At 36.4% G+C, this 25,700-nt stretch overlaps 1 protein-coding gene across 2 annotated transcripts in view; it reads left to right on the forward strand.

Annotated features, from left to right (window-relative positions):
• LOC126807949 (hyccin) overlaps nucleotides 1–25,700 on the forward strand; it is a 128,503-nt gene that overhangs the window by 76,321 nt on the left and 26,482 nt on the right. For both annotated transcript variants that reach the window (XM_050532900.2, XM_050532910.2), the window contains exons 6-7: nucleotides 18,866–18,946; nucleotides 22,363–22,478. In XM_050532900.2, coding sequence (XP_050388857.1) covers nucleotides 18,866–18,946; nucleotides 22,363–22,478 — 197 coding nt within the window. The remainder of the gene's footprint in view (nucleotides 1–18,865; nucleotides 18,947–22,362; nucleotides 22,479–25,700) is intronic.

The raw sequence follows: 25,700 nt of genomic DNA on the forward strand, positions 1-25,700 counted from the left end.
TGGAATTATGGAAGATTAGATTGAAAGCTAACAGTTCTCACTATAATAGATAACGTAAAGAGAATATGCTGACAATTTCACTCGGATCCGAGAAAACTGTACTTCAAAAACACAGTAGCCTCAAATGTCATTGTTACCGTTGTTACGATAATAAACAAAGTCTTGATAATCGGTTAATCATGAACAGCTGTTGAACCACAGATCAGATTCAAATCTTTTTAAAATCGTACCCATCAGATGGCATGGAGGGTTGATTATGGTCTGGATAAGTTAATTAATGTCTAATTAATAATTTAGATAGCATTTCAGGCCTAAAGAAAGACCTGCAATAGGCTGATTTAACTCTTGCATAATGTATGTTTAACAGAAGCATTATGCAAGAGCTAAATCAGCCTATTGCAGGTCTTTAATTTGGCTTCAAATGTTACATAATTCTTTAGACATTTATTCACATGACCTATATTATTATTATCTCTTTAGACTATCGGATGGCAGAGATTTACATAGATTTGGTCACCCACAAGATTTAATAATTTAACAATAAAATGGATTATCGAGACTTAAGTCTCGGTTGTCAAGTACTGTTGCTACTATAATTGTAACAGATCTACGCTACATCTTTATACAGCAATTTGAATGATTGAATGAATTTTTTAATATTTTCATATAACATTATCTATTTTTGATCTATTGTAGCAAAAACGGTCAGCTCTTTATCTAAATCTTACATCATGCATCTTTAATATTAGAATTAGCTAAAATGTTTCATTTGAGATTATTGCACTAAGGGATGGGATGATAAAACCGAGGTCCCTTTTAAAAATTGGTGGTAAAGTTAAAGATCCCTGTGCAGTTAGATTTTGAAGGAAATTCACACATAACCTTAGACATAAAATTACCAAATGTTAGTCTCAAAATGACATAAAGTATCGACAGGATTTATTTCAAAGAAAATTACCGAGGCTAAATGAAAGAGTGTACGAAACAAGGCCGCTGTTGAGCGATGCCTTAACAAATGACATCTAAACTATTTAAAGTGCAATAAACTAAACACAGATAATGACAAATTATACAATTCCTGGAGACAGTGTGATGACTAATACAGACGGACAGGTCTTCTGTCTTAATAATATCAATAAAAATATTTTTATTTCCCCAATCACGACGCCACTGGTGTATACCTATAGATTTATCATAATTGTATTATAATATTATGTCTTATATTCAATTGATTTAATGCATGCCCAAAATACAAGTAAGAATGAAAATTTACCCTCTCACTCATTTTGTCCAATTGTTATAAAAATCCAAAAAGGTAATTTAAACACAAATTGGGATATGATGACAGCAGACAAAAGACAGCAGAGATTATGTAGGTGGAGTTAATGCCTGTCAATCAAACGATCGGCCATACTAAGGGTGAAGATGGAATTCAATCCCATTTCTAGTCAAAAATTAAACAGGTGATAACTATGTTCAGAATTAAGTAATTTGACTGAAATTTTCAATATTTCTTCTTTCATCATCTATTTTTGAACTGTTATAGCAAGAATGGCTAACTCCTTATAAAAATCTCCCATAATGTATCTTTAATAATATTTATTGTGTTTAAGGGGTTAGGAGTAGTCTAAGACATGCACTAAACTTTTCAACATTAATACCTTGCATACTTATTCCATGTGTAAAATAACCCAGAGGACAAATAACGCGTAATTTAAACAGGCATTATGCAAAAGCTAAATCTGCCTATTGCAGGTTTTTCTTTAGGCCTGAAATGTTATCTAAATTATTAATTAGACATTAATTAACATATCCAGACCATAATCAACACTCGATGCCATCGGATGGCTGCGATATAAGTAGATTTAAATATGTTTTGTGTTCGATGCGGTTACCGTAGAAATGGATAATCAACACTTTGTTTATTATGGGTGGATCACGTGGCTAAGTGGGTAAGAAGCTGGCTCGCTAGCCTGGAGGTCGGGTGTTCGATCCCTGCATTGGCCGTAGAAATGGATAATCAACACTTTGTTTATTATGGGTGGATCACGTGGCTAAGTGGGTAAGATGCTGGCTCGCTAGCCTGGAGGTCGGGTGTTCGATCCCTGCATTGGCCGAGAAAGTTCATTTAGATTTTTCCGGCGTGGTTCTCCCTTGTCAGTGAAGCAGGACGGAGGGGCTGACAAGGACAGCTGTCTAGTCGTTCGGATGGGACAAAAACCGAGGTCCCGTGTACACATTGGCGTGCACGTAAAAGATCCCTTGGCAGTAAGAATTCGATATAAGAGTAGGCCGTAGCGCCGCTGCCCGGGCAAAATTTCCCTCATAGCACACTGTATGGCATATGCCCGTCTTCATTAGCCCGGGTTAGGAGCAGAACAGTAGGACGTTAAACCCCATTTCATTAGTTAATTATGGTAACAAAAGCTAGACTATAATTCTATCGCTGATAGGCTCAGAGTGAAGTAGTTTGATATTTTCAACATGTTCCCTTTTCATTATTTTTAACTATTACATGTATAACGAGAACTGTCAGCTCTTTATTTAGTCTTACCTAATGCCGCTTTATGGTTAAATTCTTTGAAAAAGCAAATTTTCTAGCATGCAAGTTGAGCCACGAATAAAACGGAGTAAAAAGAGAAACCAATTCATTTTCTTACTGTTAAATCTGGTTTGTGTTGGACGGCTAGGTGTGAGGTCATCTCGCCTTATATGGTAGTATATCATTGTAACATGTACAGACGTTCCACAACTCATGTTAATAACGAGAATATTATCGACTCGAGTTGTAACTGATCAATTTCAAAAACACCATCCTCCATTCTTTTATTCTGTCTGAACCTAGAGACAAGATATTCTTCATTATTGAAACACTATCGCCAGACATCATTCTGTAAAATCCACCAGCAGACCACTTCATTTTTGTATAATACAGGCGATCATGATGAACGAGTTTTTAATATGACTGAAAAACATTTTTGTAGATGATATGTTAGGTCTGCAGGATAAATGATATAATCAAGGATTTATATTGGTGATTTTTTTTATCAGGGAAGTGAACTGATAGAACGGCATATAAAATATATAATGGTATGCAATTTACACTTAAAGTGATATTACCCCCTTCAATATGAAACTAAATGTATTTAATTTCTAATAATAATATGTTTTTAATTGACCTTACACATATCTAATAGAGATATTTCAATATCCAACTGCTAAGGGTTCTTTTACTCTTTTAAGGACACGCCAACGTCACATGGGAACACAATTTTTTGTACGTATGAAATGACTAGATATTGTATTTGCCAGGCCCTCTGTCCTACACCACTGGCAAGGGGAAATCAGCACCGAAGGGTTCTTTTACTCCTTTAAGGACACACGAACATCTACATATAGGACCTCAGATTTTTTTACCTATGAAATGACTAGATTCCTTTCCTTGCCCATGTATTTTAACTAAATTTTAACTAAAGATAAAATCCAAATTTTAGTAGATACTAAGCACAAAAATCAATCTAATATTATCCAATCAAATTACTAAAATTTGGATTTTACCTTAGTTAAAATTTCATGAAACAGGCCCCTGGTTTATACCTAGTCACTTGGCTCCTTATTTTCACCAATTTTTAATGCTAGACCTTGAACTAAACATTGGAGTCCAGTTTTTAAGATCTTTTCTACAACAACACGAGGCTAATGAAGACAGGCATATATGCTGTTTGCTATAAGCAAAATTTTTCCTAGACAGCGGCATCATAAGGTCTGTCATTGAGTCAAACAGCATAGTTTCAAGGAGGGTCGCCTGTCCAACCTCGTGAGTTGTTTCCGGGTCCTCCAGTTTCCTCCCACTGCTAATGACCCCAACATGCAAGCTCGTAATTAAAATAGAATTGAACCATATGTTAGTGCCGGAATGACCTAGTTTGTGTCGAGGGTATGTTGAACCCCTCGTCTCTCTCTCTTACACGCAAATGTATAAAATGTAGGGTTGTTTTACTTCATAAACCCAAAACATAATTTTCTTATAGAATCTTTAACATCATGATGAAGTAATATTAAAGACACATTATGTAAGATTTAGATAAAGAGCTGACCATTCTTGCTATAATAGTTCAACAATAGATAATGTAAAATGAAAATATTGAAAATATCACCATTTCTAGTTTTGACAAGATGTGTGCATAGTTGTAACCAGGGCACTTGTATATTCGCGACTTAGCCTCGCTTTCCCATTGTTAGATTAAATTTAATAAATGTTGAACCATTCTAATCTAGTTAAAATTTCAAGTATCCGATGCCATCGGGAGTTGATTATAGTCTTGTTTTGTTAATAAATGTCTAATTAATAGTCTATATAACATTTCAGGCCTAAAGAAAAACCTGCAATAGGCAGATTTAACTCTTGCATAATGTATATTTAATTTCTCTGTACGGCTATGCATGAATTTGAAAACCACACCCATGGACATAAATTTAGAAAAAGAAATGGAGAGAAATGGCCAAGGCTTAAAATTTGTTAATAGAAATTATCTTCTTTTAATGTAGATCCTCTAACATCAAGACGATTAGGAGGAAATGGGATGGACCAATAGAAAAAATCTTAATACTTCGTTATCCATTGAAGGCGGAAATCATGTCATGTGGGTCACATGACTATAGAGTATTATTGATTTCCTTTGGTGAAGAGTTGAAACCAATATGACAAGTGTCCCTGTCTATTTGTTTTACCTCCTAACACAGCTCAAGTACCGGTAGTAGTAAATGGGTTTCTTTTGACTGGAGACAAGATAGCCCTATAGTTACTGATCATCATCATTCACATCAGAGCTTATCCCCCCCATTCTGCTTCACATGAGATTGGTTGTAACATCAAGTAGATTTGAAATGGCACCAACAATAAGATAGCCCTTTAGTTACTGATCATCATCATTCACACCAGAGCTTATCCCCCCCATTCTGCTTCACATGAGATTGGTTGTAACATCAAGTAGATTTGAAATGGCACCAACAATAAGATAGCCCTTTTGTTACTGATCATCATCATTCACACCGGTCAAATCTAAATATTAAGGCCATGGCACCTCTAGATTTCGTTAAGGTCACGAGATGTAAACAGAGCTAGGAGACGTTGTTTGTAACGGTTAGGGGTAGGTCTAGGGTTAGAGTCAGGGATAGCACTAGCCTTGTTTACATCTTGTGACCTTGACGAAATCTGAAGGTGGCGTTAATAATTAGATCTAACCTTTCACACACAAGACCCTGTTCACTACTTTTCCTGTCCAGGATTGTGGGTAAGGGTTACGGTCAGAGTTAGTGCTAGCCCTGTTTATATCTTGTGACCTTTATGACATCTGTAGGTGGCCTTAATATTGAGATCTAACCATTCACACCAGACCTTTTTCACTCTATTTCCTGTCCATCAGATTGTTTATACCTATCGGATTACCATATCTACCGGTAGTTTTGAAATGGTGTCAACAAAAGTAGTTTCCAACAATTTCAAATTTTGGTTAAAAATTGGTGTTGCTTGAAGATGTATTATGTAAGAGCTAAATCTGACTATTGATAAGATTTTTTTCTTCTGCCTGAAATGTTATACAAATTGTCATTTAGACATTTATATTCACATTACAAGCTAATAATCAATTCTCTAGACAATCGAATGGCCAAGATATTAAGTGTTTGAGAAAATGCCGACCATATATTTGTTAAAACATTTTAAAGCATTTAAAAGCTGGAAAATCAAGATTATGTTTATTATTGTTGCATTGGTACTTGCCAATCTTAGACTATTTATGCTATTTATAATTAAAACTTCAAACATTCATAACTTTACTCAGAATAAAATTATTTGACTAAGTTTTATATATATAGTAGAGAGAGAGAGTAATAGATACTGATGTGGTTTAATGTCCACTCAACACAAACTAGGTCGTTCCATGACTAACAAATGGTTCAGTTTTACTTCAATGAATCGTTTGCTCATATGGATCTTTAGCTAAAAACCGGAGGACAAGGTTGAACACTTGTCACATACAAATCTGGGATCGCAATCACAAATGAAAAGAAAAAAGAATATACGCGAAAATAAAGCAAATAGCCTTATTCTAGTCAACCCATATACAATATAATTGTAGATAATGGAAGGAAGAAAAGAATCTATTTTAGGTTACATGGTAACACTGTAACTATTGTTATCTCATTTATTGTACCACATTTCCACACCTAATAATTCTTTTTTTTCCTATGGATTATCGTAATCAGGCATGTTTACTTCCATCATTTAAGAAATTGATTTTTGTGTACGTATAAAATACGCTTGTGTTTGATCAGCTAACAGGGACATTATTTGTTTACAAGGTGCATTTTTCAAATTGATTTTTGATAGCTGAGTTACACACTGTATTATATGGTGGTAATTATATCTTTATCTAGTGTGAACCATTATAGAAATGCGTTAGAATCGCGTGCTTTAAGTAACATGTTGGCTGGGTCAGTTGAATGGTCTATTACAAGCCTGGAAATCATGGGCACCTGTCACAGACAAAGTCCGGCACAGATTCAGGCTTTGTCAGGCACGAAACTTATGTGGCCTATCAATTTGTCGGCGTTAGTTGGGGTTTTTTTATTGATATTATTTATACGTGTCCGGCACAAAAGTTGAAAATAGGTACAAAACCTCAGGTGCCTGTCATTTTGTCGGCGCTAGTTGTTTTTTTATTATTGATATTGATTTATTTGTGTACGACACAAAGTCGAAAATGTCCAGTACTAGCTTATTAGTGCCTGACATTTGGTCAGATACATCTAAAACATTTCTCTACAGGCCTGGTCTATAATGCTTGCAATTTAAATACGTTCTATCATGTGACTTGGGGGGTTGGATGGCTGAATGGTTAGCACGAGCACGCTGTATCATAAGGTCTGTCATTGAGTCAACTGGCGTGGTTTCAAATCCCCAGTTGTACGTGACAAGGAGTAGGGTCGCCTGTCCAACCTCGTGGGTTTTCTCCGGGTCCTCCGGTTTCCTCCCACTGCTAAAGACCCCTTCGCGCATGCGAATTATTGAAATAAAGTTGCACCATATGTTAGTCCTGAAATGACCTAGTTTCTGTCTAGTGGACGATAAACTCTCTCTCTCTCTCTCTCTCTCTCTCTCTCTCTCTGTGTCAGTCATGTGGCTTGGTTTTAATACAAGGTGTGTATGTACATGACAAGTTGCCTGCCCAACCTCAAGTTGTTTTCTCCGGGTCCTCTGGTTACTTCCCACTGCTAAAGACTCCTACATGCAAGCGTTTGGTTCCCCCTTGTCAGTGATGCAGGACGGAGGGCCTAACCAGGACAGCTGTCTAGTCCTTCGAATGAGACGAAAAACCGAGGTCCCGTGTATACATTGGAATGCACGTAAAAGATCCCTTGGCAGTTGGAATTTGATATAAGAGTAGGCGATAGTGCCGCTGCCCGGGCAAAATTTCCCTCAGAGCACACTGTATGGCGTATGTCCGTCTTCATTTCCTACATGCAAGCAAATTATTGAAATAAAAGTGTACCATGTTAGTCCCAAACTGGGATAGTTTATGTCATAGCAGGAACGTTAAACCCCATGTCTCTCTCTCATCTCTTACTTTAGAAAAAATGGTTTTAGATCTTGAAAATCTTAAATCATCCTTTAATCTTTAAAACTTTGAACATTTTAGAAAAACTTTTATGTCTTAAAGAAAACTGACCATTTTGAAAGTGTATTTTGGATTATACATAATAGTAAGTGTAGGTGAAGCGCACTACACGCAAAACAAAAATATACAAGATAAACCTGCGGACAAGACAGAAAATAGACATTGCAAAAAAGAATCAAATATCAAATCAATTGAATAGATCCGGGGGCCAGCTGTAAGCGTCCACTTTATACAATTTGTGTATACAATGCAGACATGGGTTTTCACTGTGGACCTGAAATTTTAAATGTAAATGTGTTTCCACTTCACAAAACAAAATCACATTAATTTTTTTTTTTTATTAAAGTGACACTTTTATTTTATTGTGGATTCACTAATATGGATCCACACTTCGAGGATACCCGATTAGATATTCCAGAAATGAATTAACTCAATCCTTTGTCAGTCGAATAAACGGACGAGAATACTGTCTAGACCTGTCACCAGAACTGAAACAAGTTTCCCTGATTTGATTACATCACAAAGTCTTTATTCACACCGTGTCAGTTAAAGATGCATTATGTAAGATTTAGTTTAAAAATAGATAATGAAAAACGAATATATTGAAATTTCATTCAGACTACTTTATTCAGCATTTGCTGATGTGACATAAAAAGTTTGCCCCAGATTGGATGAAAACACATTGGCGTCCACATAAAAAGAACCGTCAAGTTGAAGAATAATATACATAAACGCTGCTGTCACAAATATTACCTGTAATCTAGAAAAAGTCCTCTATTTATGAGCCTAAATTCGTTAATTTAGGTATTCTAGTAAAAGACATCTATATTGAATGAATTATGAACCTTATTTTGTTAATCTCAAAATGTATTGTTTTGGGGAGGCATTAAAACCCTATCAAAGCAAATCGGAACATATCTGACTGTCAGTCTTGTCTGCTCTATAATATTTTATACAATAATTCAGATATTTATCTATTAGTTAATTTGATAAGAAGTAAGGTCGCCTGTCCAACCTCATGGGTTTCTCCGGATCCTCCGGTTTCCTCCCACTGCTAAAGACCCCTACACGCAAGCTAATTATTGCAGTAAAATTAAACCATATATTAGTCCTGAAATGACCTAGTTTGTGTCGAGTGGATGTTAAACCCCATTTCTTTCTCCCTCTCTATCTATTAGTTAATTTAAGCCATATATATTTTATGAATCATTGGTTTAATTTAGTGAACACTTTGTTAGTCTCCAAATGACATTCAATCAAATCAGATCATATACCAAACTTGTACAATGAGGGAGGTTGAATGGTTAGCACATATGAACGCTGTATCTAAGGGTCTGTCATTGAGTCAACTGGCATGGTTTTGATACCCTGGTTGTACGTGACAAGGAGTAGGGTTTCCTGTCAAATCCCGTGGGTTTTCTACGGGTCCTCCAGTTAACTCCCACTCCCACTACTAAAGACCTCTATGCGCAAGCGAATTATTGAAATAAAATTGAACCATATGTTAGTCCCGAAATGACCTAGTTTGTGTCGAGTGGATGTTAAACTCTCTCTCTCTCTCTCTCTCTCCCTTTCTCTCTCTCATATACAGTGATAATGTTATATTTATAGATGAGATATCTATCTATAAGAAGCTATCTATATTTTATGAACCATTAGCCTAATTTGTTAGAATATTGATATTTGATATAATTTTATGCTAATTTTATTGAAGTAAGAGGTAAGATCAATAACAGGTGTTTTATCAAGCATCACTAATGTCCGTGAATTATCCAACATTGAATCTTTGTTACAACACACTTAATATGCACCTCAAGAACAAGGTAAATTTACCTGAACTACAATCTACTACCTGTCAATACAGGTGTTATAACGACATTCTTCTTTTTTTCTTTTTTTGTAAGGGATTTAATCGAATTTAAAACCGACCCATGAATTTAGTTCACAGCAGATGCAGATGACACGGCCATCTTGTTATATAAGTAGCAGTATAGATCGATTGAATTTTTGATTCGTCATATCTTTTTAAATACTATCCAACCTCGTGGGGTTTCTCTGGTTTCCTCCCACTGCTAAAGACCCCTATGTGCAGGCAAATTATTGAAATAAAATTGAACCGTGTGTTAGTCCTGAAATGACCTAGTTTGTGTCGCGTGGACGTTAAACCCCATTTCTCTCTCACTCTCTCAGTCTGTAAATACTAAAGAGGACTGAACCATTTTTGGAATGATATTCATATTAGAAATGAACTTTCACAATATTGTAGTTGGCAAGACAGTCTTTTGTGCTAAAATCATACATAGAGTCTTTAAACATTATCGGGGGGTTGGATGGCCGAATGGTTAGCACATGCGTGTTGTATCATACAGCCTGTCATTGAGTCAACTGACGTGGTTTTGATTCCCTGGTTGTACGTGACAAGGAGTAGGGTCGTCTGTCCAACCTCGTGGGTTTTCTCCGGGTCCTCCGGTTTCCTCCTACTGCTAAAGACCTCTACGCGCAAGCAAATTATTGAAATAAAATTAAACCATATGTTATTCCCGAAATGACCTAGTTTGTGTCGAGTGGCCGTTAAACCCCATTTCTCTCTCTCTCTTTAGTGCCAAAATTATGCATAGTCTTTAAACATTATCCTGTCCTTTAGTGGCATATTTAGCGATTGGAAACTAACACAGCTATATGGGACAACAATCATATTGGTTTATTATACACAAGCTCAACGATTGGAAACGTATAAGGGAACTAACACAGCTATATAGGACAACAATCATATTAGTTTATTATACACAAGCTCAACGATTCAATAAGTATCCTCTTATTGTTGTCAAGCACAATAAACCTTCCAGTTTACTTATACCCTGTCAGACCAGGGTGGCGTCCTTACTGTGCTGCTACAACGACGGAAAATGGTCTCAGAGCGTGTCAAGATCGTCCTAAGCGTGGTGGGAACGCCAGCTATCGTGCTTTGGTCTCCATGGTCGCCGAATCATGGTGTTTGTTTTGAGCATGTTCAAAACAAATGCCAAGGTTCTGTGATCTGAACTGGAAAGCTGTTAGAACGTGGCTTTTTTTCAAGTTTGTAATTTTTTTGGACATTTTCTCGCATTGTGTTCACGTTTACCGGCGACTTTTTCACTCTGCTTGATAATGAACAGCGGATACTTATTGAAACGTTGTGCTTGTGTATAATAAACCAGTGATTGTTGTCCTATATAACTGTGTAGTTCTTTAAACATTGGATATCAGGAGCCCATATTGTCACAGTAAGATAACAACATCAATTTATTGATTGAAATGAACCAAATACTGCTTTTAATGTTGAATATTATGAATAAGTGAGAGAGAGATGGGGTTAAACGTCCATTCGACACAAACTAGTTCATTTCGAGACTAATATATGGTACAATTTTATTTCAATAATTTTCTTGCGCGTAGGGGTGTTTAGCAGTGGGAGGAAACCGGAGGATCCGGAAAATTATCAATGATATTGAGTTACAGCTTTTCACCCTTTCAAATTGGACAAAATATTTTCTGTTTTCTAAGTGAAACATATTCTTGATTTTCATTCTCCAGTGCATAACCTGATTGAGCTAATTAGAAGATAATCACCTAATTCATGTGAAACAATTACATCGTTAGTTCTACACCTCGTTAGCGGCCATTATCTACTAGATCAACATGTATTGATTATTGAATTAATGATGTTGTTTGATTGTTCTATGTACCTGAGTAATAAACAGATATTGATGAATATACTTTTAGTGAGACAAAAACTGGTCCTACAGTCCGGGATTGAACCCAGGCACATCTGGCATGGTGTCCATACACTTTTACTTAAAGTGTGTTTAATCCATCAGATGACATGACAACAAGTCAAGGACTGAAACTAGCCACCTCTAGCATGATTTTCATACGCTTTTACTTAAAGTGTCTCTAGTCACTTTTTGTTTTTTTGGAAGAGAGAGAGAGAGAGACATATTCAGTTTTATTTCCATAATTCGCTTGTGCATAGGGGTCTTTAGCTGTGGGAGGAAACCAGAGATTGAACAGGCGACTCCTATCCTTGTTGGGGGGTGGATGGCCGAATGGTTAGCATGTGCGTGCTGTATCATAAGGCCTGTCATTGAGTCAACTGGCGTGGTTTTGAATCCCTGGTAGGGTCGCCTGTCCAACCTCGTGGGTTTTCTCTGGGTCCTCCGGTTTCCTCCCCCCACTGCTAAAGACCCCTACGCGCAAGCGAATTATTGAAATAAAATTGAACCATATGTTAGTCCCGAAATGACCTAGTTTGTGTCGAGTGGACATTAAACCCTCTCTCTCTCTCTCTCTCTCTCTCTCTCTCCATGCCTCTTGACTCGTTTGACTGCAGACTTGTGATTTCATGTACAGTTGTTAATCCACCAGAACCCCACGCCCACCACCACCCCCACCCCACCCCATTTTGTTATGGCTAAAAACACTGATAAAAACAATTCAGCACCAGACAAATCGACAGACAGCAAAATGACAAAAAGATTAAATGAAATGGGGTTTAACGTCCTACTGTTCTGCTCTGAACTGGGCTAATGAAGACGGGCATACACCATACATTGTGCTATGAGGGAAATTTTGCCCGGGCAGCGGCACTATGGCCTACTCTTAAACTGAATTCCAACTGCCAAGAGATATTTTACGTGCACGCCAGTGTATACATGGGACCTTGTTTTTTTTGTCCCATCTTAGCTACTAGACAGCTCTCCTTGTCACGCCCTTCCATCCTGCACCACTGACAAGGGGAAACCACCTCGGAAAATCCCAATGAACTTTCTCAGCCAAAGCAGGGATTGTTCCTGACAAAGTCTGTGACAGGTGCTCTATTTTCAGGCTTGTATTTAATAAACAGAGCCACAGTGGCTTAGTGAGTAAGATGTTGGCCTGCTATAACCTGTTCAATTATTGCATTGGCCGAGAAAGTTCTTCAGGATTTTCCAGAAAGGTTCCTCCTTGTTGGGGTGCAGGACCGAGAGCCTGGCAAGGGACAATGCATAGTCATTTGGATTGTATGGAAAACATGGTCATGTTTGGACATTGGCTTGCACGTAAAAGATCCCTTGGAATTTGATAAAAGAGTAGGCCATACTGTCGCTGCCTGGGCAAAATTTCCCTCATAGCACACTGTATGGCGTATGCCTGTCTTCAATAGCCCAGTCGGAGCAGAATAATAGGATGTTAAACCCCATTTCATATTTAATGAACTGTATGATAAATAATTATCAATCTATTAATCAGAGAATTTACGGCAAGTTCATGCACTGAGATATAAACCAAAGCATATTGTTCGTCTAATCAGGGACATATAACATCCAATCAATTCCTTTCAGTGCTTGCATCATTTCTTCCCAGCGGTCAATGAATTTAAGGCGTTGCCTCGTTAATATAACGTGTGATTTAATCAAGAGGATTTTCTATTAAAGAAAAAACGAGCCAGATATTTTAATACATCTCAAAAGTAAAAGAATAGACCTTGTTTTTTTAATCTGACTTCAAACAAAATTTAAGCCTATAAGGTACATGAAGAAAAAGTCTAGCTTGGATGAAAGAGATAGCATAATAACCATTACTTTATTTAATGAACACTCAGATGCCTCAATATGCTAGTAGTGTAAAAATAATATAAATAATGTAAACTTCAAATGGACACAAATTAGAAGTGATTGCCACATTTGTTTAACTGAAATAATGTAAACTTCAAATGGACACAAATTAGCAGTGATTACAATGTTTGTTTAACTGACATGCTTTTAGATAACAGTCCTTGTCAGAGGGTGTGATAAGAAACAGTGTCGAGTCGTTAGGATGTGACAAAAAACAATACCAAGGTCTTGTGTACACTGTGGGGTGCACTTAAAAGAACCCTTATTAGATTAGTTGATTGGTGCAGAAAATACAATTGTCTTGTAAAACTGCATACTCTTCTTCGAATTCTATCAGCAAAGGACGTTTTTTATATGCACTTCTAATTTGTACACAATACCGGACCTTGGTTTTTGTCATCTCATCCATGTTACTAGACACTATAATGTAAGCCCTGCAAGTGCTTGAAAGGCTTATAGGGGGTTGTTAACAAGTGTGCATTTGATCATAAGTAGGGAGTAGGGTCGCCTGTACGTCCCACCTTGTGGGTTTTCTCCGGGTCTTCTGGTTTCCTCCCACTGCTAAAGACCCTGACGCGCAAGCGAATGATTAAAATAAGATTGAACCATATGTTAGTCATGAAATGGCCCAGTATGTGTTGAGTTGGCGATAAACCCCATTTCTCTCTCTTTTGAAAAGCTTATACCTAAGACTTGTTAGTCTAATTCCATTTCTTATATCCAGATTTTGAACGTTTTATTTTTTTTAATTCTGAAATGAAGATCAGTGGAAACTGCTGATTTAATTAGAGTCAATAATAGGCTTGTACTTTTCTTTCAAAACCATATCTCAAATTTCAAATAATTCTTTTTTTTTCTTTTTTTTTTCATTACTGCTGGCTTTTGATTGTTTTTCAAGTCTACCAGATAATCATTGAATATAAAATCAATAGAATCAATTACGAGTAGCAGCAGTAGACAAGAAATCTGTTCGTTGACAGAAGCCAGATCGAAATCGAGACAAAAAAAAACCAGTCATCTCCTTTCCCTTATTTGTTAATTGGGGGGGTTGGATGGCCGTATGGTTAGCACGTGCATGCAGTATCATATATCAGGCCTGTCATTGAGTCAACTGGCGTGGTTTCGAATCCCCGGTTGTACGTGACAAGGAATAGGGTCGCCTGTCCAACCTCGTGGGTTTTCTCCGGGTCCTCTGGTTTCCTCCCAATGCTAAAGACCCCTAAACGCAAGTGAATTAATGAAATAAAATTAAACCATATGTTAGTCCCGAAATGACCAAGTTTGTGTCGAGTGGATGTTAAACCCCATCTCTCTCTCTCTCTCTCTCTCTCTCTCTCTCTCTCTCTCTTTTCTCTCTTTCTCGCGGGGGTTGGATGGCCGAAATGGTTAGCACGCGCGCGCTATATCATACGGTCTGTCATTGAGTCCACTGGCGGGGTTTCTATTCCCCGGTTGTACGTGACAAGGAATATAGGTTCGCCTGTCCAACCACGGGGGTTTTCTCCGGGTCCTCCGGTTTCCTCCCTCTGCTAAAGACCCCTACGCGCAAGCGAATTATTAAAATAAAATTAAACTATATGTTAGTACCAAAATGACCTAGTTTGTGTCGAGTGGATGTTAAACCCCATTTCTCTCTCTCTCGCTTGATAAAGACTAGAGATAAGCCTAGTCGAAACATCACATCAGTAATAAACAGTATTTGTATACCATAGAATTGTGTCTTAGTAACAACAACTTTATAATCCTTATTACATCAACATCTAATGGATTAACTGTACAATAGATTATTATTTATATAACAAAGACTCTCCACTACAATTACAGGTAGTTGATATTGATTCGGCTTCAAGCTAATCTGTAATGACTGGCCATGGGAACTTATTTAATTATTATTCAATTCTTTATTTTAGATGTGGTAGAATAAATTCTACCTGGTTATTTAATTAAACATACATTATGTAAGAGCTAAATCTGCCTATTTCAGGTCTTTCTTTAGGCCTGTTATCTAAATTATTAATTAGACATTAATTTACTTATCCATAATCCAGGCCATAATCAACTCTCGATGGCATCAGATTTCTCCGATATTAAATAGATTAGAAGTACAGTTCAGCCATATTTTGATTTAAGCTAAAAATGGAGGAGTGCGACTTAGCTTCGAACAACCAGTACGGTGGTTGAAATTATTGCACACGTCTTGTCAAACCTTCAAAGGCTAATATCTTCGCCCGCAATAGAGTAATTTTAATGAAATTTTAAAATTATTCATTTTACATTATCTATGTTCGAACTATTATAGCAAGAATGGTCAGCTCTTTATCTAAATCTTACATAATGTATTTTTAAAGGATCAGTCACTATAGCAAGGTCCTGAACTTGTAATTGGTCATAGTATTAAAGGATCAGTCATTATGGCAAGTTCCTGAACTTGTAAAGTCCACCTGCCATTGCACTAATTGGTATTGTGGACTTGATTGTCTTTTGTAACGAGGGGTAGTGGGTGATTCACTGGCCGAATGCACATTAGATCCTATGGTCATGTGGCGTGGTTTCGATTTGCAGCTTGTACGTTACAAGGAGAAGGGTCGCCTGTCTAACCTCATGGGTTTTATTCAGGTCCTCTGGTTTCCTCCCACTGCTAAAGACCCCTATGCACAAGCAAATTATTGAAATAAAATGACCTAGTGTATGTCAAGTGGATGTTAAACCCCATTTCTTTCTTTCTCTTTCTAAGCAATAATAATAACCAGACAACCAGTGGACTAAGTCAAATTAATTTCCATGGAAACACAATATAAATCTGAGAAATGTCTAATTAAAAAAAGATCAGGTACTGTATAATGTGATGATCTGTGTGTTTCATTAAGATATCTTGATTGTTCTATGAGATATTCTCCTACAATAAAAATTGTATACCAAAATCAAATCAAATTTGTTCCCATGGAAACACAAAAATTCAAAATCACAAAATTTCCAATTAACAAAAGATACCACTACTATGTACAAAATTTCATAAAGAGATCCTGATCTTTTTATGAAAAATTCTATGGAAACTGAGCTTCCTTCTGTGTGAGATGGTTAAAAGCACATAGTTAATTTGTTGATAAGATTAGCAGGTTGTTTTATGAGATATTTTCTGGAAACAAAACCTTGATGGTCAAACAGAGCCCATTTCAATACCCCTCCCTTAGACATCTTCAAGGCATGAAAAGGACACAGTTTAAGAGTGATGCATGAACAAAGTTTCATAAAGAGATCTTTTATGATTGTTTTTTTATGAGATATTCTCTAGAAACAAAACCTGAATGGACAGACAGACAGATAGAGCCCATTTCAATATCCCTCCCATAACTTCAGTGCAGGATGATAAATGATCATAGTTAATTTGTTGTCTTTGATTAGACTTGATCGCTTTATGAAACATTCGTTGGAAACAAAACCTTGTTTTGAACCCCATTTTAATATCTCTCCCTTAGCTTCCTTTAGTGTGAGTTGATAATTTGTTGATGAGACTTAGTCTTTTTATGAGGTATTTACTGGAAGCAAAACTGCGATGGAAGGATAGAGCACATTCCAATATCCCTCCCTTAGCTGAGTGGGGTTGGATGGCCGAATTGTCAGCGTGCGCACGTTCAATTATAAGGGCTGTCATTAAGTCAACTGGAGTGGTTTTGATTCACAGTTGTACGTGACAAGGAGTAGGGTCGCCTGTCCAACCTTGTGGGTTTCTCCGAGTCCTCTGGTTTCCTCCTACTGCTAAAGACCCCTTTGCGTAAGCGAATTATTGAAATAGGACTAAACAGTGTGTTAGTCCCAAAATGACCTAGTTTGTGTCAAGTGAACGTTAAACCCCATTTTTTTCTCTCTCTCTCTCTCTCTTTTTTACTTTTATTTCACTTGATCATTTTATGAAATATTCTCAGGAAACCAAACCTAGTTGTATGGACAGACAAGTCGACCCCATTTTAAATTTCAATATCTCTCCCTTCATTTATTGCAAGATGATAAAATCACATATATTAGATTTGTTGATGAGACGTGCTTTAGTTTTATTTCATTTGTCCATTATCTCGTGGTAGTGATGTTGTATAGTGTTGACCTTTTAATGACTGTGAAAGAGAAGAATGTGAGAGATGTTATCTATTGTCGTACATCAATAGAACTAATTAACTGATAATTAACCCAAGATGGTTATCATGCTGATTACCTTCCGACTAACTTTCAAACAGAAGAAAGAAAATCTATCTTATACAGTGTCTTTTATTGATTTCATTGTTTCCCCAGATGTTCTTTACTGATGGGGAGCCACGGTGACTAAAGCCCTGTTTACACTTGGCCGCGATAAGCATGCCGTTCTGGGCACGGTACCAGGCGGCAATAAATTTCCAGAAATTGACCCGTTTACATTTCTCTGAAATAACCAGTCTCGGAACCGTGCCAAGCACGCCAAATGTGGAACTCTTCACAGAAACGTTAATTTCAGTCCCTATGCAAATTACCCGGATGAATACAATTATGATGGTTGATTTAGTTTGAGCAGCCATTTTGACAGAACTGATGACAGAACTGTCAAAGTTTGCGGGGGGAAAAAGTTCAAGGTTTGTTTCGCGCATACACCTTGACCAATAATGGAGTGACCAGCTGATTAATATATAAAACAAGTCGTGATTGTCGATTTTGTCGTTAAATTTTAAAATCTTGCATGTGTTCAAATCCCTTTAAATCTAGGCCACCCAAATGTCTAGAAATGAAATGAAATGGGGTTTAACGTCCTACTGTTTTGCTCCGAACTGGGCTAATGAAGACGGGCATACGCCATACAGTGTGCTATGAGGGAAATTTTGCCCGGACAGCGGCACTATGGCCTACTCTTATATCGAATTCCAACTGTCAAGGGATCTTTTACGTGCACGCCAATGTGTACACGGGACCTCGGTTTTTCGTCCCATCCGAACATCTAGACAGCTTTCCTTGTCAGCCCCTCCGTCCTGCATCACTGACAAGGGAGAACCACGCCGGAAAATCTGGATGAACATTCTCGGCCAATGCAGGGATCGAACACCCGACCTCCAGGCTAGCGAGCCAGCGTCTTATCCACTTAGCCCATTTTGCATAACATGTAACATTACATTTTGCATAACATTATATTTTACATTAAATTTCATAAGATCTGCATTCTGCAAACTAGATTTCAAATAACATTTTGCATAACATTACATTTCGCAATTACATTTTATAGGATCTGCATTCTGCAAACTAGATTTTACATTACATTTTGCATTATGTTCTATTACATAACATTACATTATATTACATGGTTTTGAGTTGGCAGTATGTCTTGTTTCTTGATTTGTCTTAACAAAATAAGTAAAAGAATTATTATTTGGTTGAGATAACTTATTCTAAAATCAGTATACTTGAGGTGGCCATTGTTAAACTAGGACTAAACGGAATGAATAAATCATGCTGTTCTTTATTTTGACCATGACGAGGCGATCAAAAAATATAAAACATTTATTTATATTAATAAAGCCTTATTATTTCTCTTTTCAGGATATAGTTGATTCTGTGGGGAATTTAAAATTTCATACGTTCCGCATTCCAAACCTGGGAAAAAAGTCTATTTATCATCAGGTAAGGTCTGGTTTGTTTTTATAAATATTTTATTATATAATATTGTTCTAATTGACAATCAATACTTGTATGTCTTTCATCCAGATATTATTCTGTTTATTATCAAGCCACCTGTCACAAACATTGTTAGACATAAATTCAGGTGTTATCAGGTATTATCAGGTGTTATCAGGTATTATCAGGTGGTATTATCAGGCACAATCAGTCCCGCATCTTTCATTTTGTCTGGCACAGATTTATCTGATTTTGGAGTTTTTGTATGCCCACATTGAAATGTGTTTTTTTATTGTCTTCACCCCTTTCTGCCTGTCATTGACAGCTATAAGAGACTAATTTAATATCTGATTGACTTTAAATTTAGACACAGTGTTTAAGCCTGTTGGTTCGATCCCTGCATTGGCCAAGAAAGTTCCCCCTTGTCAGTGATGCAGGACGGAGGGCCTGACAAGGACAGCTGTCTAGTCATCTGGATGGGGCAAAAAACTGAGCTCCCATGTACACATTGGCATGCACGTAAAAGATCCCTTAACAGTTTAAATTCATTATAAGAGTCGACCGTAGTGCTGCTGTCCAGGCAAAATTTCTCTCATAGCACACCATATGACATATGCCCGTCTTCATTAGTCCAGTTTGGAGCAGAACAGTAGGATGTTAAACCCCATTTCATTTAAGGCTGTTGATTTTCTACTTCTTTATTTCTCCAAAACTATATATTATACATAGTTAATGCAAAACTATATATTATACATAGTCATTGAGTTAATGCAAAATTATATCCTTTTTTCTTATTATTACAACATATTTATAGTGCACCCTTTCATATAACATGTTCAGGGGCACTTTACAAAGTGACAATATAATCATAAAAAAAAAAACAAGATTATGAACATTTTAACGATTGTGTATACAGAGTCAATTAAAAGCCTGATTAAATAAATGTGTTTTAAGTTGTTTTTTTAAAAGAATATAGAGATGTACAACATCTTAAACTAAATGGTAGATTATTTCATTAAACATGTGCTTGATATACAAAGGTTCCAACTTAAATGAAATGTGCGAACAATTAAGTAATATCAATAATTAATGAAAAATAGTGACAATAACAATAGTGGTTTATATTAAGTATATAACAAAAGGTTATCACGGAGGATTAACTTTTGATGTAATGGTTTTAATGAATCCACATTAACTTCTGTAATAAACATTAACTTCTGTTTTTACAATTATATATATATAACAAAAGTCTATGGAATTTGAATGTATTTGGACGATTTTGGCACCAATCTGGCAATAATCTTTTTCTTTCAGAAGAAAAATATTTACATTTTAAAATGTAGTGGAATTTGTCACCGATATTCAATAATTACTGCCACCAAAGTTATGACCCTTGATCAATTTGAAAACTGACTTTATACTTTTGACTTCAGGGATACAGGACGGAAGGCCTGACGAGGACAGCTGTCTAGTTGTTCAGATGGGACCAAAAAAAAATGAGGTCCTGTGTACACATTGGCATGCATGTAAAGATCTCTTGGCAGTTGGAAATCAATACAAGTTTAGGCCGTAGCGCTGCTGTACGAGCAAAATTTCTTTAATAGCACACTGTATGGCAGATGCGCATCTTTATTAACAGAGTAGGATGTTAAATTCCATTTCATTTCATTTCAGTATGAAAAAATAACTCATTATTTCACGGTATATCTTGTCAGAAATAGATTTTGTCCATTGGTGTCACTTCCATTTGTATCATATAGAGAAACACTCAGATTAAATAAGCCAAACTTATTTACCACTCAGTGTTATTAAAGTCTGTTTATCATTCCTATTGTTCGTACAATATCGGATTTTTTTCAATGCTTAATCCACACTAATTAATTATTTAACATTTAATTAGAAAAACAAAATCAAGATATGAACCGTAGATAATCTCTCCACTGGGTTTCAATCGGATTAAGAAAAGAGGCACATCAAAGGTGGCATTGGCTTTTGTTGACTATATCTGATGTGACAGTCACTAATGAACTGGCCCCAACTTCTTCACAAAGCATTCTCAGACTTAAGTTAAAGAATTTATTCAAAATTGCTAAAATATAGCCCTTTATAAAACCTTTGTTGTTTTAATGTATCAAATACATCAATAAGAAACTATGTGCAATTTTTTGTGTTTCTGGATCAAAGACATTTCTCATAAACAGTTAAGTCTGAGAATGCTTTGTGAACTTGGGGCCAGGTATCTATCTTTTATAACCTTGTGACGGACATATACAAGTATTGATGAAATGAAAATATACTGATTAAATACACTGTGCCGGACAAAATGGACAGGCAGCAGATGGATATATATATAAAGCCCTCCAAAGTCTGAAATTAGTACCTGACAATGACAGGTGACTTATTTCTTGACTTGATAATATACAGACTAATTATTTAAATTGTGCCTGACAATGGCTTGCATAATATACAGAATAATTATGTACTTTAGTACCTGACAATGTTGATGACAAATGCCTTATTTCTAGACTAATTATCCAAATTGTGCCTGACAATGGCTGGCATAAAAAAAAACAGAATAATAATGTAAATATGTCCCCAAAAATCTGACAGGTGCCTTGTTTCCAGGCAGTCTAATTATGTAAATATGTACTCGACAATCTGACAGGTGCCCTGTCTCCAGGCCTGAATAATATACAGACTAATTATTTAAATTGTGTCTGACAATGGCTTGCATAATATACAGAATAATAATGTAAATATTTACCCAACAATCTGACAGGTGCCCTTCTTCCAGGCTTTAATAATATACAGACTAATTATGAAATATCTACCTGACAATGGCCCTGACAGGTGCCCAGTTTCCATGCTTGGTATATTGTACAGTCTAATTATGTAAATTAGTACCTTACATTCTGACAGGTGCCCTTTTTCCAGACCAGGGATGGGATTTCGCCCGTATATTCTGGACTTGTCCGACGCTATTTTCCAAACGCCCAGAATTGTCCGACCGGGAATATGCGCAATCGGACATCAAGACATGGTGAATAATATTCAAAATTCCAAAATTAATATAGTTTACTGGGTGTATAACTACCACTCAACCCGATTGATTAGGTAATTAAGTGATGAACGTATTTATTGTGTTATACCGCCTATACACCTACCTTGATTAACTAGTTAATCTGCCTTAATCCTTTATCGAACAATTCACCAATCCAATCCTTTATGTCACTTTATTTTCGTTAAAAATGTCTGACAAGAAAATTTTTGAAATCCCATCACTGTTCAAGACTTTAATAATATGCAGACTAATTATGTAAATTTGTGCCTGACAATGTCTCTGACAGGTGTGTCCTGTTTCCAGACTTGATCATAAACAAACTGATTACCTGTATATGTAAATTTGATATTTCATGCTTCAGGTAAATATTGATAGTACCACATCGTTAACTGCAAGCGTTTTATCACGATATAATACCGAGGCTACCTGGAAGAGTGGACCACTTTCTCAGTATGAAAGTATCAACGGTCAAAACAGGTTTGTTTGTAATTCATTTATTAGAATATTGATGGTCATCCCAAATAAAGAGGAGGTCCATCTGCTCAACCTCAAGAATTTTCTCTGGGTCCTCCAGTTTCCTCATGCCTGTCCAACCTTGTGGGTTTTCACTGGATATTCCGGTTTCCTCCCACTACTAAAGACTCCTACGTGCAAGCCAATTATTGAAATAAAATTGAACCATGTGTTAGTCCCGAAATGACCTAGTTTGTGTCAAGTGGACATTAAACCCCATCTCTCTCTCTCTCTCTCTCTCTCTCTCTCTCCAGTTTCCTCCCACTGCTCGAGACCCCTACATGCAAGCAAATTATTGAAATAAACCTGTACCATGTTAATCCCAAAATGGCCTAATTTGTCTCGAGTGGATGCTAAAACCCATGGGGCCATGGCTGACAAACTATGCTTGGTAGTCTAACAGAAGTGAAAAGAAAAATATTGGTTCATGAATGCAAGGGTTCAATTGTGGAAGTTTGATTTAGACTTGGACAAAGGGCTCGGCAAGAAACACTGTTTAATCATTTCGATGGTACGAAAAACTGAGCTCCCCGGTACACATTAGCATGCACATAAAAGAACCCTTGCAGTTGGAATTGTTAAAGAGTAGGCAGAACTTTGTCTATAGCACACTGCATATAGTATGAACATTTTCATTAAAAAGAGAGAGAGAAATGGGGTTTAATGTCCACTTAACATAAACTAGATCCTTTCGCGACTAACATATGGTTCAATTTTATTTCATTATGTCGCTTGAACATAGGCGTCTTTGGCAGTGGGAGGAAACCGGAAGACCCAGGAAAATCCACGAGGTTGGACAGGCGACCTTACTCCTTGTAACATACAACCGGGGAATTGAAACCACACCAGTTGACTCAATGACAAACCTTATGATAAAACGCGCACGCGCTAACCATTCGACCATCCAACCCCGCTTTCATTAGAAAAGTAAGACTTTAAGCACTTTTCAATTCATTCATTTAAATTTATTAATTTAGCTTGTATTTGGAAAATCAATACTTTTTCTCAATAATTACAATGTTCATATGTATCTTGCTTGGACATCTGTAAAATCTTGTCTGATCATCCAACTTCCTCCTCTTAAGTGTTATTATCACGTTGCATGTCGTCTGTGACGACTAAAAATTACCGCAAAGTTTATGTGCTTCAGTTAAAAGGGTTTTTGATTATCGTAGTGGTTGCTTGGACAGCGTATAATTTTATTCAATTTATTTACCAGGGAACATGTTCGGTATATTGCTAACCAATCAGAACTAATGATAGATTTATGTGTGGAATATTTACCAATCGGAGATTGTATTGATTTAGTGTTGATTGTTTGAATATGTTTGAAACAAGATTGACCATGTACCATGTATTTTTATGTCTGTCAGTAAAATGAGGATCTGTTTAAGGATACGTTCCCGCGTACAAACTAGGTGATTTGATGATATATTTGGCCTAAAAACATATTCAAGCTAATTGATTTATCATAAATTTGCTTCAAATCCTTCTCAAAACATTGTAATTGTCAAGGAATACCCTTGCTATAAAAAATTGATCAAAAGAGGTCATGTTTGTATCACGTGACTTACGGGTGCGAAGTCGGAGGAGAATTCATTGCATACACAAGACGATGTTGTTTTTAATTCCTGACTATAAATTACAAATATCGAATCATAATTAAATTCTCGGATTATCCACTGCCAGCGTCTTTTTTGTGATTTTTATCTCAGAAAGTGTTGTACATCTAACTCTTCATAAAGTTTATCAAGTTTATACGCTCCATGAATGTTTTTCGGGGAATCCAGTATTTTTCTAGTAAGATTGGATATCTCTACTTTCCATATATACCAAAATTGCCATACTTTTATTGGAAATAACCACCTGATAAATACTTTTCTGGGAACCAATCAAGTGTTTCTGTCTCTTTTAAAGAATTTATAATCTGTTTCGTCTGCATACAAAAATAAAAATGAAAACTTAAAGATTATGGTTAAAGAGCTGGCTGTTCTTGCTATAATAGTTCAAAAATAGATAACCAAAAATAAATAGATAAAATATTTCATTCAAATTACTTCCGTCCGAGCCACGTTATCACTGTTTGTAGTTCTGACAAGATGTGTGTACTGGTTATTCGAGACATAACCTTGCTTCTCCATTTTTAAATTAAATCATTAAATGGCAGAACCATTTTAATCTACTTAAAATCGGTGTCAAATTATTATGTTCATTAAGTTATAATAAAGTTTTTGTTCGAGATTTAAGTATTAAATTCTGGTCTTATTTAGTTGAACAAAGTTCCAGCGGTTCCGTATTTATTTCCTTGTTGAATTTGAATTTTAAGTTATTAGCTGTACAAAGAATTTGTATTGAGAGATTTTTTTCTGGGCCCGAATTCACAAAGCATTCTCAGATTTAAGTTAAGAATTAACTCAACTTTCAATCTCTGTTCATAACAAAACACAACACAAAGTATATATGGATATAAGTAGTTATATCTATATATTACGAAACGTCGTTATTAAATAATAGAGAAGTAGTTATAACCATATATACCTTTTGTTGTGTTTTGTTATGAATAGAAAGGATCACGTGGCTAAGTGGGTAAGACGCTGGCTCGCTAGCCTGGAGGTTGGGTGTTCGATCCCTGCATTGGCCGAGAAAGTTCATTCAGATTTTCCGGCGTGGTTTCCCCTTGTCAGTGATGCAGGATGGAGGGCCTGACAAGGACAGCTGTCTAGTCGTTCGGATAGGACAAAAAACCGAGGTCCCGTGTAGACATTGGCGTGCACGTAAAAGATCCCTTGGCAGTTGGAATTCGATATAAGAGTAGGCCGTAGCGCCGCTGCCCGGGCAAAATTTCCCTCATAGCACACTGTATGGCGTATGCCCGTCTTCATTAGCCCAGGTTAGGAGCAGAACAGTACGACGTTAAACCCCATTTCATTTCATTTCATTTCATTGTTATGAATAGTTAAACTGTGCTTCTAGGTGTCATTTAAAGAACTGATTTCAATCTCTGTTTGAAATGTTTTATAAAGGGCTATATTTTAGTTAAAATAAAGCAATTTTAAATTCTTAACCTAAGTCTGAGAATGTTTTGAGAACACAGGGCCAGGATTCATTGGAACTAGTTCTCAAAAGTATTCAATCAGAAATTTCATTTTATTGATTTGTGAAATACGCCAACTCAATTCAGCTAAT

This window comes from Patella vulgata, chromosome 9, assembly GCF_932274485.2.
Source record: "Patella vulgata chromosome 9, xgPatVulg1.2, whole genome shotgun sequence".
In the NCBI taxonomy this organism is placed as follows: domain Eukaryota; kingdom Metazoa; phylum Mollusca; class Gastropoda; family Patellidae; genus Patella; species Patella vulgata.